The following is a 19,789-nucleotide window of genomic DNA, read 5'->3' on the forward strand; positions in this document are numbered from 1 at the left end:
AAGTTTGCAGTTATTAAACTAAAGGGTGGTTATTTTTAAATTTTCAATCATTGAACTTTATGTGTAAAAATAGGTTAAATATGAGTTGAGCAAACTAAACGTAATTAACTTGCAAGGATATTGAACTGTGAATGAAAAATCACCACCAGATGTCGATAGCATCGCCGTGACGCAACCATGCCCCAACCATGACGCAACAACCAGAATTGCATTTAAGTTTGCAGTTATTAAACTAAAGGGTGGTTATTCTTAAATTTTCATTGAACTTTATGTGTAAAAATAGTAAAATATGAGTTGAGCAAACTAAACGTAATTAACTTGCAAGGATATTGAACTGTGAATGAAAAATCACCACCAGATGTCGATAGCATCGCCGTGACGCAACCATGCCCCAACCATGACGCAACAACCAGAATTGCATTTAAGTTTGCAGTTATTAAACTAAAGAGTGGTTATTTAAATTTTCAATCATTGAACTTTATGTGTAAAAATAGGAAAATATGAGTTGAGCAAACTAAACGTAATTAACTTGCAAGGATATTGAACTGTGAATAAAAATCACCACCAGATGTCTATAGCTTCGCCGTGACGCAACCATGCCCCAACCATGACGCAACAACCAGAATTGCATTTAAGTTTGCAGTTATTAAACTAAAGGGTGGTTATTTTTAAATTTTCAATCATTGAACTTTATGTGTAAAAATAGGAACATTTGAGTTGAGCAAACTAAACGTAATTAACTTGCAAGGATATTGAACTGTGAATGAAAAATCACCACCAGATGTCGATAGCATCGCCGTGACGCAACCATGCCCCAACCATGACGCAACAACCAGAATTGCATTTAAGTTTGCAGTTATTAAACTAAAGGGTGGTTATTTTTAAATTTTCAATCATTGAACTTTATGTGTAAAAATAGGTTAAATATGAGTTGAGCAAACTAAACGTAATTAACTTGCAAGGATATTGAACTGTGAATGAAAAATCACCACCAGATGTCGATAGCATCGCCGTGACGCAACCATGCCCCAACCATGACGCAACAACCAGAATTGCATTTAAGTTTGCAGTTATTAAACTAAAGGGTGGTTATTCTTAAATTTTCATTGAACTTTATGTGTAAAAATAGTAAAATATGAGTTGAGCAAACTAAACGTAATTAACTTGCAAGGATATTGAACTGTGAATGAAAAATCACCACCAGATGTCGATAGCATCGCCGTGACGCAACCATGCCCCAACCATGACGCAACAACCAGAATTGCATTTAAGTTTGCAGTTATTAAACTAAAGGGTGGTTATTCTTAAATTTTCATTGAACTTTATGTGTAAAAATAGTAAAATATGAGTTGAGCAAACTAAACGTAATTAACTTGCAAGGATATTGAACTGTGAATGAAAAATCACCACCAGATGTCGATAGCATCGCCGTGACGCAACCATGCCCCAACCATGACGCAACAACCAGAATTGCATTTAAGTTTGCAGTTATTAAACTAAAGAGTGGTTATTTAAATTTTCAATCATTGAACTTTATGTGTAAAAATAGGAAAATATGAGTTGAGCAAACTAAACGTAATTAACTTGCAAGGATATTGAACTGTGAATAAAAATCACCACCAGATGTCTATAGCTTCGCCGTGACGCAACCATGCCCCAACCATGACGCAACAACCAGATTTGCATTTATGTTTTGCAGTTATTTGACTAAACAATGGTTATTTTTTTAATTCAATGATTGAACTTTATGTGTAAAAATAGGAACATTTGAGTTGAGCAAACTAAACGAAAATAACTTGCAAGGATATTGAACTGTGACAGAAAAATCCCACAGGATTGCAATTGCGAAAGAAAGTGTTGATACGAGGTTATATAAGGGTGATTCGACTCGAGATGATTTTAAAGGGTGCCAAACATACACCGTTTCTGTCAGACTGTTTTTACCACACAAAAACACCGTTTCTGCCTGATTGTTTTTTTTACCACACAAAGAAAACAAGAAATCACATTGCTCCATCACTTTGATGATTTCTATTCCCAGAATATCGATTGTTTTTACCATACAAAAAAACAAATTGATTTTAAAGGGTGCCAAACACACACCGTTTCTGTCAGACTGTTTTTACCCCACAAAAATACCGTTTCTGACTGATTGTTTTTTTACCACACCAAAAGCAATAGTCAAACCTATTCCCAGATTATCGAACGTCAAAATGTCTTCTAAGAGAAAACGAAAGGATGAACTTGCAGCTAGGCAAGCCAAACGTAGAGCAACGGAATCTGAAGAACAGCGGTTTGCTCGACTTGAAGCAAATGCTGTCAGGAATGCTGCAGCGAGATCAGCCGAGTCTGAAGTACAGCGGTGTGCTCGACTTGAAGCAAATGCTGTCAGGAATGCTTCAGCACGATCAGCCGAGTCTGAAGTACAGCTTTGTGCTCGACTTGAAGCAAATGCTGTTAGGAATGCTGCAGCACGATCAGCCGAGTCTGAAGTACAGCTTTGTGCTCGACTTGAAGCAAATGCTGCCAGGAATGCTGCAGCACGATCAGCCGAGTCTGAACAACAGACTAGTTATCGCCGTGCTCAAGATGCTCTGAGACATGCATCCGCCAGAGAAGTCGAAGTAGAAATTCAAACTACCGCTAGACGTGCTGCTGATGCGACAAGGCATACAATCGCCAGAGAAGCCGAATCAAAACTTCAAGCTTCCGCTAGACGTGCTGCTGATGCGACAAGGCACACATTCGCCAGAGAAGCCGAATCGGAAATTGAAGCTTTCGCTAGACGTGCTGCTGATGCGACAAGGCATACAGTCGCCAGAGAAGCCGAATCGGAAATTCAAGCTTTCGCTAGACGTGCTGCTGATGCGACAATGCATACAGTCGCCAGAGAAGCCGAATGTCCTCAACAAACTGCTGCTAGACTTGCTGCTTCCGCTGCTCGCTTTGCCGCCACTATATCCAACGAAACCCAAGATGAAGCTACTGATAGGCGACAAAGTAATGCAAGTGTTCAGCGACGATCTAGGGAAACCCGTCAAATCTCCAAAGAAGAATATCTAGATGCTTTTGATGCTTCCGTCAATGGACCGCTTCATAAGCAACCTTTCGTAGACAAGCATATGAAAAAATTCCATTCTGAATTGCATCAATTAAATCAGCAGCATTGCCTCCACTGTCGAGAATTGTGGCCTACAAGAGATGCAATTGTCGATCCCTACATTTGCTGCCGTTGCAAGAAACTTACGGAATTCAACCCTTTTGGCATTCAAAATGATATGGTGCGTGATTTTTCATCTATTCCACTAGCAATTCAGAAGCACTTTCGGGAACTTACTCCTCTTGAAGAAATGCTTCTCTCGCCAGTAATTTCCATCATGTCTGTCTTCCGGCTACCTTCTGGTGGACATGTTTCTCGTGGCTACGTGGCAAATTTCAAACAAGACGTAGCCGGATTCATCAGAGAGATTCCTCTCACAGCAGAGCAACTTCCGTGCCTCGTCATAAGAAGGAGAGGTGTGGACAACACCTGTGCCGAATTCAAAGTTTGCCGTAAACGAGTTGAAGCAGTTGGCCGATTTCTCATTCAGAACCATCCAGGCTTTGCTTCACATCGCATCACTTTTAGCCAGACCAACTGTGATTTGCTGCCCGAAGATGGACCTTTGTTAAATATTCCGACGATGGACAGCGACAACGATGAATTGAATGTCACTGACGAAGGAGCCATGACAAGGGATGTTCCATCAGAAGACAGTCTTGATCAGCCACAACCTCCTGATGTCGCTTTCGTCATTTCAAACAACATCAGGCCTCCTCAACAAAATGAAATATTAAATGCGCTCGATCCGGTTAATTGGCCAACAATTTCAACTGAGCCTATCAACGAATTTGAGGTCATGTCTGGTCTTGCATCTCTGGCTTTCATCAAGTTGTTTCCTCTTGGGCAAGCTGACCCAACAAAGAAAGGTCGCAGACAAGACCTATCCGAACTCGTTGCTTCTAACCACTTAATGAAATATGCCGAGATTGATTGTACAAAGGAACCCGACGAATCTCATCCAAACGGGTATTTGTATTTTCCGTTTGCTGAACATGAGCGCTTCTGTTTTTGGTCGGTTGATCGCATACGACGCCATCGAGCCCTTGGGCAGTGTTCCGTTTTTCTGAGACAAAATCCCGAAGAAGCTGCATTGTCTATGGAGGAACTTAAGGCTATGGCTGCCAACGGTCAACTTGACTCGGTCATCAGCAAAATGTACTCCTATACAGCCAATGTCACTGGCAGTGACGCCTACTGGAGCAAGCGTCGGAGAGAATTAGAGGCTATAATGCAACAGAAAGGTATTTAAGTTTAACAGTCGTTTTCATCTACAGATCCAAAATTTTGATAGTCACTGATTTACATTCATTCAATAATCAAAGGTTTCGAGCTTATTGAACGAATGGAGATTGGCGGCCTCGTGTAACACATCATCAGTAAGGGTGTCACAAGAACTTATACTTATAGACTTTAGAGAAGGGGATGATAACAACAGGCAAAGGCTTTCGGGAAGAATTGCTTTTAGTTCCACTCGATCAAGTATTTCAAGATAATTTAATATCGGTTGCTTCAACTTCGTCCGATTGCGTCTGAAAGAATTGCGCTATCGAACCTGGGGCCATTGTTAATAATTTATAATCTATAGAGGTATTTCACGATGAAAATTTAAATTTTCCAAGGGTTATTGGTCAAAGTTGCAGTTGTATTATGGTTAACATGGGCACCTTTAAATCTCGAACACCGCAGCACAAATGGCTGTACTAGTTTTCGAAATTTGTTGTATGCTGCCTCACATATTTGAGATAATAGTTACAAAAAAATCTTCCCATTATAAAAATCAAAAAATTTAACTACGTATTGTCGGAAATTTTTTTATGCAAAATAAAACATAATTGCGAGCCCGAAGGGCGAAGCTAATAATCGCATACGCAGGAAAAAAAAACCCATGTCACTTTGTCTGTCTGTCTGTCTGTCTGTATGTATGTATGTATGTAACGCTCCATAGCTCGGGTGTTTCATGACAGATTTCGGACTTTTTGGTCTTAAAAATTAGACAAAAAATATGCGGTGTGACCAGAACAAAAGTTATTTCATTTACTTGATTAGTTCTCCTGTAATTAATGAAAAACTGTTTAAATAATTGATGAGTGACATCTTGCGGTGGCAACTACAACTTTTTCACTTAATGACTGGTGACATCTTGCGGTGGCGACTACAACTTTTTCTTTCTAATTTTCTTTTAAATTCCACTTTCCATTCTTAACGTGCTTGTCATTTACTTAACGTGTTAAGTTTAAAATAACGTGTTAAGTTTAAAATTAATTCTTTCTTGTCGAAAAATCACCACCAGATGTCGATAGCATCGCCGTGACGCAACCATGCCCCAACCATGACGCAACAACCAGAATTGCATTTAAGTTTGCAGTTATTAAACTAAAGGGTGGTTATTTTTAAATTTTCAATCATTGAACTTTATGTGTAAAAATAGGAACATTTGAGTTGAGCAAACTAAACGTAATTAACTTGCAAGGATATTGAACTGTGAATGAAAAATCACCACCAGATGTCGATAGCATCGCCGTGACGCAACCATGCCCCAACCATGACGCAACAACCAGAATTGCATTTAAGTTTGCAGTTATTAAACTAAAGGGTGGTTATTTTTAAATTTTCAATCATTGAACTTTATGTGTAAAAATAGGTTAAATATGAGTTGAGCAAACTAAACGTAATTAACTTGCAAGGATATTGAACTGTGAATGAAAAATCACCACCAGATGTCGATAGCATCGCCGTGACGCAACCATGCCCCAACCATGACGCAACAACCAGAATTGCATTTAAGTTTGCAGTTATTAAACTAAAGGGTGGTTATTCTTAAATTTTCATTGAACTTTATGTGTAAAAATAGTAAAATATGAGTTGAGCAAACTAAACGTAATTAACTTGCAAGGATATTGAACTGTGAATGAAAAATCACCACCAGATGTCGATAGCATCGCCGTGACGCAACCATGCCCCAACCATGACGCAACAACCAGAATTGCATTTAAGTTTGCAGTTATTAAACTAAAGAGTGGTTATTTAAATTTTCAATCATTGAACTTTATGTGTAAAAATAGGAAAATATGAGTTGAGCAAACTAAACGTAATTAACTTGCAAGGATATTGAACTGTGAATAAAAATCACCACCAGATGTCTATAGCTTCGCCGTGACGCAACCATGCCCCAACCATGACGCAACAACCAGATTTGCATTTATGTTTTGCAGTTATTTGACTAAACAATGGTTATTTTTTTAATTCAATGATTGAACTTTATGTGTAAAAATAGGAACATTTGAGTTGAGCAAACTAAACGAAAATAACTTGCAAGGATATTGAACTGTGACAGAAAAATCCCACAGGATTGCAATTGCGAAAGAAAGTGTTGATACGAGGTTATATAAGGGTGATTCGACTCGAGATGATTTTAAAGGGTGCCAAACATACACCGTTTCTGTCAGACTGTTTTTACCACACAAAAACACCGTTTCTGCCTGATTGTTTTTTTTACCACACAAAGAAAACAAGAAATCACATTGCTCCATCACTTTGATGATTTCTATTCCCAGAATATCGATTGTTTTTACCATACAAAAAAACAAATTGATTTTAAAGGGTGCCAAACACACACCGTTTCTGTCAGACTGTTTTTACCCCACAAAAATACCGTTTCTGACTGATTGTTTTTTTACCACACCAAAAGCAATAGTCAAACCTATTCCCAGATTATCGAACGTCAAAATGTCTTCTAAGAGAAAACGAAAGGATGAACTTGCAGCTAGGCAAGCCAAACGTAGAGCAACGGAATCTGAAGAACAGCGGTTTGCTCGACTTGAAGCAAATGCTGTCAGGAATGCTGCAGCGAGATCAGCCGAGTCTGAAGTACAGCGGTGTGCTCGACTTGAAGCAAATGCTGTCAGGAATGCTTCAGCACGATCAGCCGAGTCTGAAGTACAGCTTTGTGCTCGACTTGAAGCAAATGCTGTTAGGAATGCTGCAGCACGATCAGCCGAGTCTGAAGTACAGCTTTGTGCTCGACTTGAAGCAAATGCTGCCAGGAATGCTGCAGCACGATCAGCCGAGTCTGAACAACAGACTAGTTATCGCCGTGCTCAAGATGCTCTGAGACATGCATCCGCCAGAGAAGTCGAAGTAGAAATTCAAACTACCGCTAGACGTGCTGCTGATGCGACAAGGCATACAATCGCCAGAGAAGCCGAATCAAAACTTCAAGCTTCCGCTAGACGTGCTGCTGATGCGACAAGGCACACATTCGCCAGAGAAGCCGAATCGGAAATTGAAGCTTTCGCTAGACGTGCTGCTGATGCGACAAGGCATACAGTCGCCAGAGAAGCCGAATCGGAAATTCAAGCTTTCGCTAGACGTGCTGCTGATGCGACAATGCATACAGTCGCCAGAGAAGCCGAATGTCCTCAACAAACTGCTGCTAGACTTGCTGCTTCCGCTGCTCGCTTTGCCGCCACTATATCCAACGAAACCCAAGATGAAGCTACTGATAGGCGACAAAGTAATGCAAGTGTTCAGCGACGATCTAGGGAAACCCGTCAAATCTCCAAAGAAGAATATCTAGATGCTTTTGATGCTTCCGTCAATGGACCGCTTCATAAGCAACCTTTCGTAGACAAGCATATGAAAAAATTCCATTCTGAATTGCATCAATTAAATCAGCAGCATTGCCTCCACTGTCGAGAATTGTGGCCTACAAGAGATGCAATTGTCGATCCCTACATTTGCTGCCGTTGCAAGAAACTTACGGAATTCAACCCTTTTGGCATTCAAAATGATATGGTGCGTGATTTTTCATCTATTCCACTAGCAATTCAGAAGCACTTTCGGGAACTTACTCCTCTTGAAGAAATGCTTCTCTCGCCAGTAATTTCCATCATGTCTGTCTTCCGGCTACCTTCTGGTGGACATGTTTCTCGTGGCTACGTGGCAAATTTCAAACAAGACGTAGCCGGATTCATCAGAGAGATTCCTCTCACAGCAGAGCAACTTCCGTGCCTCGTCATAAGAAGGAGAGGTGTGGACAACACCTGTGCCGAATTCAAAGTTTGCCGTAAACGAGTTGAAGCAGTTGGCCGATTTCTCATTCAGAACCATCCAGGCTTTGCTTCACATCGCATCACTTTTAGCCAGACCAACTGTGATTTGCTGCCCGAAGATGGACCTTTGTTAAATATTCCGACGATGGACAGCGACAACGATGAATTGAATGTCACTGACGAAGGAGCCATGACAAGGGATGTTCCATCAGAAGACAGTCTTGATCAGCCACAACCTCCTGATGTCGCTTTCGTCATTTCAAACAACATCAGGCCTCCTCAACAAAATGAAATATTAAATGCGCTCGATCCGGTTAATTGGCCAACAATTTCAACTGAGCCTATCAACGAATTTGAGGTCATGTCTGGTCTTGCATCTCTGGCTTTCATCAAGTTGTTTCCTCTTGGGCAAGCTGACCCAACAAAGAAAGGTCGCAGACAAGACCTATCCGAACTCGTTGCTTCTAACCACTTAATGAAATATGCCGAGATTGATTGTACAAAGGAACCCGACGAATCTCATCCAAACGGGTATTTGTATTTTCCGTTTGCTGAACATGAGCGCTTCTGTTTTTGGTCGGTTGATCGCATACGACGCCATCGAGCCCTTGGGCAGTGTTCCGTTTTTCTGAGACAAAATCCCGAAGAAGCTGCATTGTCTATGGAGGAACTTAAGGCTATGGCTGCCAACGGTCAACTTGACTCGGTCATCAGCAAAATGTACTCCTATACAGCCAATGTCACTGGCAGTGACGCCTACTGGAGCAAGCGTCGGAGAGAATTAGAGGCTATAATGCAACAGAAAGGTCTTGGCACGGCTTTTTTTACTGTTAGCTTTGCTGACAATCACTGGTACGACCTCCATCGTCTCATGCCCAACGGTGCAGCTGAACCAAAACTTCGCTACCAGAGTACAAATGCAAATTTACATCTAGCAGACTGGTACTTTTCCGAAAAATTACGTCTTTTTATGAAGCATTTTTTCGGTGGTGTCTTGGATCACGAATGGTTTTGGTATCGTTTCGAGTGGCAATCAAGAACAGCCATTCATGCCCACGGTGTTGTAAAGCTCAAAAACGACCCGGGGATTGCCGACCTAGTGATTAAAGTCTATGCTGGCCGACTTATGGCGCAAAAACTAGCTGATCCACAGTACACAGCAAACCTTAGCGAACAAGACGTCCTAGAAAAGCAAGATCTTGTTGAAACCGGCATTCTTGCAGAACTCAAGGTTCTAAAGTATGCCGATACTCTGTTGTGTGCCTGTAATACTCGGTCTGATCCAGTCAACCCGTTCAATGCTGAAGTACCAGTTCCCCATCCGTGTTCAAGCAATGTCTCGTCAATTCTGAACGATGTAGCAGCCATGGACGACTTTTACGAAAGATTGGCAAACTGTGTTCAACGTCACGTCTGTCGACCAGATGGTTACTGTAAATCTAAGGATGGCAAATGTCGTTTTCACTTTCCTTTTGATCTAGTTAGTGAATCGAGAATAGTTTTTGAAAAAATCGGAAACACAGACTCTGTTCGTGCTAAAATTGTTCTCAAAAGAAACGACAAGTTCATGAATGTCCACAACAGATCAATGTTGGAACATTGGTGTGCCAATGTAGATCTTCAGCTCATTCTTGATCATCACGCTGCAATGAACTACATGGTCAAATATGCCAGCAAACAAGAGCGATCTGGAAACACTTTACAGCAAGTGATCAAAACGATTATCAACAAGGCTGATGTCACCGACAATGCTGGCTCCGCATTTCGCTCCTCAATTATTCGTTCCATTGGCCATCGTGACATCGGGAAAGGTGAAGCGTCGCGCATTTTGTCTTCCGGCCACCACTGTGAATCATCCTTCAATTACGTCAACGTTTCTTTGGACCTGACTGTAAACGAAGTCTTAAGAAATCCAACGACTGGTGAGTTGGAAACTCGACCAACTCTGCTTACATACTTTGCTAAACGTCATGTCTACATTGAACAAAACACCTACCCCAATTGGAATCTTGATCAACCCAATTTTATCGAGTTTTGTCGTCACTTCACTGTCGTCAAAGGGAATCTTAGAAATAATCCCAATCCGGACAAGACCATAGTTTTGACATTTCCGGTGCATCGAAATTCTCCTACGTCAGCTACCTACCATCTGTTCTGCCGATATTCGCTTATCAAGTTTTTCCCATGGACGGAATCATCTATTCCAATGCTTTTGGATGACAACCTTGTCGTACGCCAATGGCAAGACTTTCGATTGACTGCAGCTCAGGAACTGCGTCAATATTTCAACTTAGATGAAGAATTACAAAGTCGATTAGATCAGGCAGCTGATGACCTCCAGGAAGAAGACAACATTGAAAACGACAACTTTAATCAACTTGAATGGCAGCAAGCGGTCGGTATGCGACCTGCTGGCGAACAAGAAGTTCGTTCTGATCTACCTGTGATTGACCGTTCTTTCCCTTGGCTGACTAGTCTTCAGCTTCATTACACTCCACATGAATTGGCCTGTGGAAGCACTTGGGTGGTTAATCATCTAACCAATGGAAGAGATCTCGGCACTGATTCTACAGATTTACCCTTTGTCAGTCCCAGTCAACTGAATCCTTCACAACGAATGTGGTTCGATATGGTTGTTGAGGCTCTGCAATCTCAGAAACAGTTGTTATTGATCGTCAATGGCACAGCTGGTACCGGCAAAACCTTCACTATTTCAGCAATTTCCAGTGCTGTCCCTAAAGAACATATCGTCCGTTCGGCCTACACAGCGAAAGCGGCCCATCTCATCCGCGGTGAAACTTTGCATAAGATATTTCAAATTCCAGTAGAAAAAGGCCAAGGTACAAAGTTCGTCCCACTTAATGGAGCGAAACTGGCAGCTCTTCAAGAGAAATTTCGTCATGTTAAAATTATCATAATTGACGAATATTCAATGTTGAGTTTGACCATGCTTGGAAAAATTGACGCTCGTCTTCGTGAAGCCAAAGGCAACAACCTTTTTTGTGGTGGGCTGACTGTTATTTTGGTTGGAGATCCAGCTCAACTTCCTCCTGTGGCTGCTCCTTCCCTCTATTCCCAATCAACAGCACCGTTTGCCAACGAGGGTCGGGCCGCTTACTTGGCTTTCCAATCCGTCATCAAGTTGACAGAAGTTCGACGACAACAAGTAGAAGATGGCGACATTGACCAGCAAACATTCCTGGACACACTCAACTCTTTGAGAGATGGAAACTGTTCCATAGACCAGTGGAAATTCCTTCAAGCAAGGAATCCGGAAGCCATTGCCAACTTTGGCACTGATTTTGAAGATGCGACCTACTTGTTTGCCACCAACGAAGCTGTAAATCGCAGAAATTACTTTAAATTACCACAACTTCAAATGCCAATCACCCTACTACGGTCGGTAAATCTGCCTTCAAGTGGCAAGTCAAAGCCATCTGATCAGTTTCGAGGGCTTGAAGTTGAACTGTACCTTGCGATCGGAGCACAAGTAACGTTAACATCCAACATCAACACGGCTGTGGGTCTCACTAATGGTGCCAGAGGTACCGTGGTTGATATCGTCTATTCCAAACAGCCCAATGTTGATCTGCCTGATTTCATCGTTGTTAGATGGCCTGATTATACCGGCCCTCAATTCTTCTCTACAACCATGAATAACGGCATTTCAACTCACAACTGTATACCAATCCCGGCCATATCCATACGGTCTGATGACACCAGAGCCGTCAGGATTCAGTTTCCCCTTCGCCTGGCTTATGCGATGACCGTATGGAAATCTCAAGGAGAAACTCTAGGCAAAACTGTTGTAGACATCGGTCCCAAAGAAACCGCCGGCCTGACTTTCGTGGCTCTTTCAAGGGTAAGACATATTAGTGATTTGGCCGTCTTGCCATTTGACTATCAAAGAGCATTGAAAATATCGACTGGTGATGGGTTATTTGCTAGAAAGATGGAAGAGAGACGGCTAAATATGTTGTGTCAGGCTACACAAGATCAATGGTTTGAAAATAACCCAGAATAAATTTGTTTTATTTTCTTACTGTTTTGCTGTCTCACAAATTTGCTTTTCGTGTGCCTTTGTCACTCAACAACGTAACGTCACTTTTGAATACAAAATAGGTCCTGAATTTGTCATTTAAGACAGTTTTTAACTGGCTTACGACTATCCATTCGGCGAGCTGATAAGCTTGCTTTTCTATCTTAAAACAGCAAGCTTTTGGGGGAGGAGCCTGTGTCTGTCACGGACATTTTTGGGGGAGGAGCCTGTGTCTGTGTCAACACAGGCTCCTCCCCCAAAATGGAACATGCCCCAACATGCCCAAACAAATCACCACCAGATGTCGTCGCCGTGATGACGCAATCTTTGATGACGTAACAACCAGCATCACCACCAGATGTCTCGCCGTGATGACGAAATCTTCAAGTAAGGTACTGGGCAGATTTCTCACGATAAATTCTTTTACGGGCAGATCGTGCTACAGAAAAGCGAAAAGCAAAACAGTCCAACTTTACGCTAGACCAAAATTCCCCGGATTCAAACGGGGCTCAGGTTACTCGTATATAATAAAAGAACAAGCTTTTGTGGGAGGAGCCTGTGTCTGTCACGGATAATGTGTCAACACAGGCTCCTCCCCCAAAATGAAACATGCCCAAACATGCCCAAACAAATCACCACCAGATGTCGTGATGACGGTACCGACCGTGATGACCGTGATGACGCAATATGACGCAACAACCAGCATCACCACCAGATGTCTATAGCATCTCCGTGATGACGAAATCTTCAAGTACTGGGCAGATTTCCCACGATAAATTCTATTACGGGCAGATGATTAAGCTACAGGGAAGCGAATAGCAAAACAATCCGACTTTACGCTAGACAAAAGTTCCCCGGATTTGACCGGGGCTCAGGTTACTCGTTTTTTCATAAAAAACAATCAAATAGCATATGAGAAAGATGAACTATCAAAGTAAAAAAAATGGTAGCGTTTCTGAATCCATATGAATACAATGTAGAATTAACGACTATGTAAGTTTTAATTTAATATGGAGGTTCAACCTATTATACCATGATGGAACGTTATTGTAAAGTTATCCCAGAAAATTTTTGCATTTCATTTCTTATGAAATCAAACCTCATTTTGGAATACGTTAACACGAAAATAATTTATCTTTTTTTTTGGAACGTTATTGTAAAATTTTTCATTTCATTTCTCATGAAATTAAACCTCAATTTGGAATAACACGAAAATAATTTATCGTTTTTTTTTTAAATTTTACCATGTTTGGATGTTGGATCCAACAAAACTAGTGTTAATTGAAGTAAGCTATGGTATATTAATTATTGATATTTTATAAAATTTCGTATCATTATGGATGAATATTTTTTTAAACTCGTTTATAGTAAAACATATTTTTGAAAAACGCAACGCATTTGTTGGGTTTTTACCTGGTTTATTTACAACAACAAAGTGAGTCACCCTCAGTCTCCCCCTTGACCTTGTTTGGCTGAAGGTTGAGCCGGAGTTCTCAGAAGTCAGAATGGGGTGCGAGGGGTTGTTTACGACCTTGAATAAACATCAACCAGCAACGTGACTCATCATATCCACCTTTTCTGCTGATTGAATCTCACGTAACGTGTGAATCAAACAAGAAATATATGGGCTACGAAAGAATTCAACTACTAAACCGACGGGACTCCCGTTCTTCCGTCTCCCTTTTTATGCATAATTCTCTGCGTATGGTTCACCGTTCACCCTAGCTCTTACGTCTGAGAGAATTAACGGAAATTCATTAGTCTAAGAAAACAAAAAATCGTGAACACAGGAAATATTGCCATCCTGCTATTTAAAAAAAATAAAACTGGTTCACGCCCGTTGCACTGAAGCGTTCCGCTTATTGAATGCTTTTCTTCCACCGGGTCGATTATTTTTAAGACACTTCAATCACCGCCTAATGATAAAGAAATGACGTTAAGTTATATTTTTTTAACCAAGACGGAAACCCCACTGAATTTTAAGGATCGATCTTATACCGTGACAGCGCGTGACATATGTAGAAATCTACCTTTCTATTCTGCGCCAATTAAATTTTTTAGTTTATAGAGTTTTAATTATAGAATTTTAATTATAGAGTCCTGCCGTCCTACATGGCGTCTAATTTTACCCACGATTCGTGGCTGTGTATCTTTCTCTCTATTCGATTTTTATACTATTAAAAAGAGTCACCGAAAATATTTTATCTCATGAACAACAAGAGCAAAAACAAGATTACTTGTTTGCACTGAACGAGATGAAAAAAACGCTTACTATTATTGTGGTTATCTAACCTGAGAATTCAATAACAAATCATAGATAATTTTCTTTTATTTTTTACCTTTAATCAAATTACAAAAACACAGATATTTTCAAAATAAAAATAAGTACACTAAATATTAATTTTCTTCGAGAGCTTTTTAACAGGGCATACAAAAAAGGCATATAAACAAAGCTCATGAAAAAAAACAAGAAATGACAATTTGTTTGGGGTTAAAACCTAGCCCGACGGCCCGACCGGACTATAAATGGCCCTGATTTATCATCAAATTTTTAAAAAAGAAGTCATTCAAAGCATACATGGCAATGTTGTAAGCAGACGAGTATAGCAGACAAAGGGGTGTATGAAGAAAAAAAGTATCTATATTTCGCTGCTAGGGAAAACGACGAAACAACGACTATGGATAGGAAAGGCTGCGAATAAAAGTTTTCTTCCTTTTTTTCATTAATTGCTTTGAGGCACTCATAGTTGGTCTCCGTTAGTCAGACAAATCTTCGTTTCATACTTTTATTTAAAAAAATTAATTGTTTCAAATACAGTTAAGGATGCCTAAAGTGTCGCCTGTTTTCTCACTTTTTTCACAGTGTCTTAACATTATTAAGAACAATCTAGAACATATTTATCCGACTCCCGTTAAAAGTGTTAAAAAACGATTGAAGTTGGAGACGAGCACTAGTTCATGTTCTATCCCACAAACAACTGAAGGCGAATCCGACAATAATCCGTTTCATAAAATACGTAAGTTGGATTACAAAAAGTGTTTTAAGAGTTATATTTGCATGGATAATGTAATGCTTAATCCTCATATTTAACAATGATTAAACTTATACTTTAGCTACCGTTCTGTTGGAGCAGATCATCAGTTCCCTTCCTAGAGACAAGAAAATGAAAAATTTCAATATTGGGTTTCTCATTACAACGGAGCTAAAAAAATTAATTATTCCCAATTTGTGCAATGAGCAATACCTAAATTTCAGAAAACTCGAAACACTGCAAGTGCTAGTCTTGCAAAAAACAAATGTGGGAGACTCTTGTTTAAAAATTATAGGGACATGGTGTAAACATTTAAGGTGGGACTATTTTTAAAAATTTATCCAACTGGTTTTATTTTTCTAACGAATATGATTCATTATTTTTATTTATTTTTTAAATATAGGGTATTGGATGTAAATCATTGCTCTAGAGTGACAGACACTGGCATTGAATGGTTAATTCTCCCATCAAGTGATCTACGCAACACTCTTCATGAATTGTTTATTTCCTGTCGTTCCGTGACGAAAAGAGGAACACAAATGGCTGTACAACATTTTTCAGCCTTGCAGGTCATCGAAAATCAAAAAATCTTTGATGTATTAGTAGCAGTGGTTAAGTCAGCGGCCATAGTTTCACTTCCACCACAGGTGTTAAAATTTGCTTTCATTCGTCTAAATATTCGTCCTGCCGGTTTATATAGAAAAGGCAATCTTGGGTTAGTAGTAGGATGTTGCCCTGGGCTTCTCGATCTCACTATTGTTGTTAAGAAGGGATTAAAAGACTCTGATTTGTTTTGCTTGACAAATTTGAAAAACCTTCGAGTACTCAGAATCATGGGGGTCAAAAGCTCTACAGGAGATGAAATTACCTTCGACATGGGCATTGCTCCGGTGCTAAAGGTGGTCGGAAATTCATTAAAAGTTCTCGACCTTGCATACCTTGAAGTCGTTGATATTTGGACGATTGTCAAATTTTGTCCCAATTTAAACTCACTGGTCTTCCAAAGGCAAAGCCAAAGTTTGAGTTCCTTGTCTGAAAACGAGGTAATTCAATTGCGGAAAGAAAAAGGTCGAGTTATTTTCGAGGATCTCAAGATTCTAGAGTGCGGCTTCAATCTATCAAATGACATTTTATTTGGATTATTATCTTGTCCTTTACTAGAGGATGTTGAAATATCAGAATGTGACGCACTCACTGACAATTTTTTACAAGAAGCCATGACAAACGGCATATTTAAGAATCTTGAGGTACTAAGTTTAACAGCCTGTAATTTAGTGACAAAGCAGGGACTAGATGCACTATTAATAAATGAAAATCGTCTTGAAGAAATAATCTTCTCTTTTTGCAATAAAGTCACTCTTCGCAATGTTTACGATTGGTGCGAAATTGCTCATTGTAACAATTGGAAATTGATTTTAGAATTTGAGAATTTTGATACTGAACGTATAATTTATCCGACTTATAGTCAACGCTATTGACGCATAAGTTTTGTGTTCTTATTTACTGAAAAATGAAGAGCAGCGAACTTCTTTGTTCGTCCTTGTGTGAATGATGCGAGCTCCAATAAGTGTGTTGTTGTTCTGTCAAATTATTTGTGTTCTGGAGAAATAAAGGCGTCATGAAAAATTTCTGTGTTGTTCTCTTGAAATCCCTTTTTACGTCATAGTGCTCTGTGCTCATGGTCAATCAAAAGTACGGAACGCCGTCTGGGGAGGCGAAATTTGTTGTGCCTGTACTGCCTCTAGTGGATAAGGTAGTGTACTTAGATGCTACGAAGGGCTGTTGCAGACGAATATTGTTTTATTTTATTTTTTTTTTGCTTAATTATTTGTTGTCATTTAGATTAGACTTAGAGGTAAAAATCCTAAGCAAAGCCTTAGCAAAGTTGTCGTCAACATATTTATTTAAGTTGTCATTAATTTTATATACACTTTTTTAGAGTTAATAACTATCTTATTTATAGTTCTTTTAGCTAGTTGAATTAATTCTGAATGCTGGTGCCCCCAGTCTACCTGGCTGAACTGAAGTTTTGGAGTTAGCAAGGAAGATTACCTTGTTTCTATATATTGTTTGAAAAATGTCTTTTGGTTAAATGTGTTTTAAACCTCCAGGTGATTTTACATTTGATTGCTTTCAGTTGTAATACTTTTTTACCAAATTTTTCTGTAAGTTCCTTGTCAACCAGAATAAATTTAATTCACTCTTTGTGCTACATATAAAGCTATGAAATGCAACAAAATTTATATTTTTAAAAACAATAGTACACTCAAAAGATTCGAAGAATGCTATGTAGAAGTGGCAAATTGGAAATGGACTGGTGCAGAACATAATGTATCTGCCAATTTAGGTTTAAAAGTTTTAGAAATGTTTTTTGAAGGCATTTTCATATCCTCTCGACAACCGAAAAATTGAGTGATTCCATATAAAGTGAGCATATCACTCACCTTGGCAAGGGTACATTCACCCGACAAAACTCAACTCCGACAAGACCTCGAAACAACTCCGACAGGGGTCGATTTTACTCCGACACGTCGTGAATTAACTTCGACACGCTTAGAGTTTTGTCGGGTGAAACTCCGCTTCCCCTCACCTTTGCTTCGAGTTGCATTTTTCGACAACCTTGCAAGAAGGTTTCCTGTGAACGTGAAAAGAACGTTTAGCAAACTAAAATGTTTCCTGAGAATTTTATATTTTCATACCACGCCGTTTATGGGCATTTCTCAAGTGTAGAAGTGGATAGCTGTTGGCTCATTTGTTGAATTGCTTCTTCAGAGCTTACTTTGGAAAAGATTAGTTGTTCTCTTAACAAGTCTTTTTGGGATGAGCTCATGCTTGAAGTTTTGTGTTCAGTTGAGAGTTAAGTAGGATAAATGAGCAGGTTGAGAGAAGCTAATCCTTGTGCCGAGATGAGAATCATCCATCACAGTGTTCAGAAGGACTAGTTGAATTTATGGGTATGTCTACAGAAAATTAGTATCAATTAATGCTTTGATTAAAAACATACAATACAAGTACCTTTCTTTGAAGCTTTGGAAATGAGAGCGATGATTTCCATTGTAGCAATCAGCAAACAGGTTACTTTTACTGGGCCTAACTGTAATACTTTAAGTTATATTATGTGTGGCATTTTGAATTGTTATAAGAAATACCTCTCTTAGCTTGGGAGCACTAAGAGATTCGAAAGAAGATCATCCTGAGGTTTGATGCCAAAATTACGACCACAGAGCCAATTTGTAAGTAGAAACCCAGACATGGGAATCAATTTTTCCCAATCCTCATGACCGACATAGTTTTCGTCATATTCAACACATCCACAAATAAAACAGTATGTATCGTGCCTCTTCTTCTTTTCTTTTAACAACGACATTTTTAACGGAAAATTTCCCAAACATTACGAACAATTACGACGTCGACAAGCCATAAACATTCCACGACGCAGTACTTGACAGTTGATAGGGAACATGATAGGAATGCTTCTCCTGCCCTCTGTTGTACGTTTTGTTCACTACATACCTAAAATCGGAGGAAGGGTAGCAAGAATTCTGGCGACAGTTGGCCATGTTATTTTATTTCTCTTATGGAGAGAATCAACCAGTGGTCTTTATCTGTGATTGAAGTGTAAAAACAAATTTCGCCTCCCCAGGGCCCAGACGGCGTCGGTGTTCCGTAGTTCCGTACAAAAGCCCCCAAATAATGGTGTAATTTTTTTCCACTCATCCATTTATCTAGTGGTAAAAGAAACATGCGGTAAAAATGTTAAACTAGATGTACATAGCAGTTTAGCAATTTATTTATTTTATTTGCAAATTGAATAAGCAGTGATTTTTAATTAGTATTACAAGCCATCATTTTCATTCTGAGTGCTCATTTTCATTCTGCGGTGGCGGGCTTGGCGGAGCATTTATTTCCAATGGCAACCCATTCAATGCTCGGATTTCAAAGGGCCTCCGCGGAGATTGCTGTTGCTGCTGCCGCTCTGCTGCCCTCTGTTGCCTGACGGCGATGTTGGCGGCATATATCCGATCCCTTCGCTGGAGGCTCATGCGGCGAACACGGCGAGGTGGTGCCCCATCATGCCGTCTTGGTGGAGGGGGGGAGGGGCTATCGTCTTCGTCTGCCCTTCTTTGTTGTCCAAGATGTGCCGGTGCGCCATTATGTAGACCGTTTTGAAGCTCAGGTGGCACACCGGCATCATTATTAGCAAATTCTGGTACACTCGCTTCCATAAATATGTAGGCCACCGCCCGCGGGTTGTACCGCTTCAAATATACCTTTACGGTATGTTTACTTAAGCTTGTGAAAGGAAGAAAATAAACTTGAGGGATGGGTCAGCAAAACAAAGTTTTTTATTTTAGCGGAAAATTTTTTGTTACAGTGTTTTAGGTAAAGATCAATATTTCGTCCACCCCCCTTCTTCATTTATTACTTCTTGAAGTCGCCGTGGCATACTTTCTATCAGGCTTTCGATATACGTTTCATTACGCATTAACTTTTGCCATTCAGAATTTACTAGGGCGTATAACTCGTCAGCTCCATTTGCGTCGCGTGCGTGAAAAGGCAATCC

General features: G+C 40.0%; 1 protein-coding gene and 1 long non-coding RNA gene across 2 annotated transcripts; one reads left to right on the forward strand and one right to left on the reverse strand.

Moving 5' to 3' along the window:
- The first annotated feature begins 14,862 nt into the window (after window positions 1-14,862).
- On the forward strand, window positions 14,863-16,822 carry LOC124326170. The gene is made up of 3 exons (XM_046784851.1): window positions 14,863-15,210; window positions 15,308-15,542; window positions 15,629-16,822. Exons 1-3 carry the CDS (start codon window positions 15,018-15,020, stop codon window positions 16,701-16,703), a joined length of 1,503 nt encoding a protein of 500 aa, XP_046640807.1. The 5' UTR covers window positions 14,863-15,017; the 3' UTR covers window positions 16,704-16,822.
- A 638-nt stretch (window positions 16,823-17,460) lies between these two features.
- LOC124326743 lies at window positions 17,461-18,684 on the reverse strand. The gene is made up of 4 exons (XR_006915768.1): window positions 18,375-18,684; window positions 18,241-18,319; window positions 17,925-18,185; window positions 17,461-17,860 (listed from the first exon to the last, which is right to left on the reverse strand). It is a non-coding gene; the product is annotated as an uncharacterized LOC124326743 (long non-coding RNA).
- Window positions 18,685-19,789: the final 1,105 nt, after the last annotated feature.

This window comes from Daphnia pulicaria, chromosome 2 (genome assembly GCF_021234035.1).
Source record: "Daphnia pulicaria isolate SC F1-1A chromosome 2, SC_F0-13Bv2, whole genome shotgun sequence".
Taxonomy (NCBI): Eukaryota; Metazoa; Arthropoda; class Branchiopoda; order Diplostraca; family Daphniidae; genus Daphnia; species Daphnia pulicaria.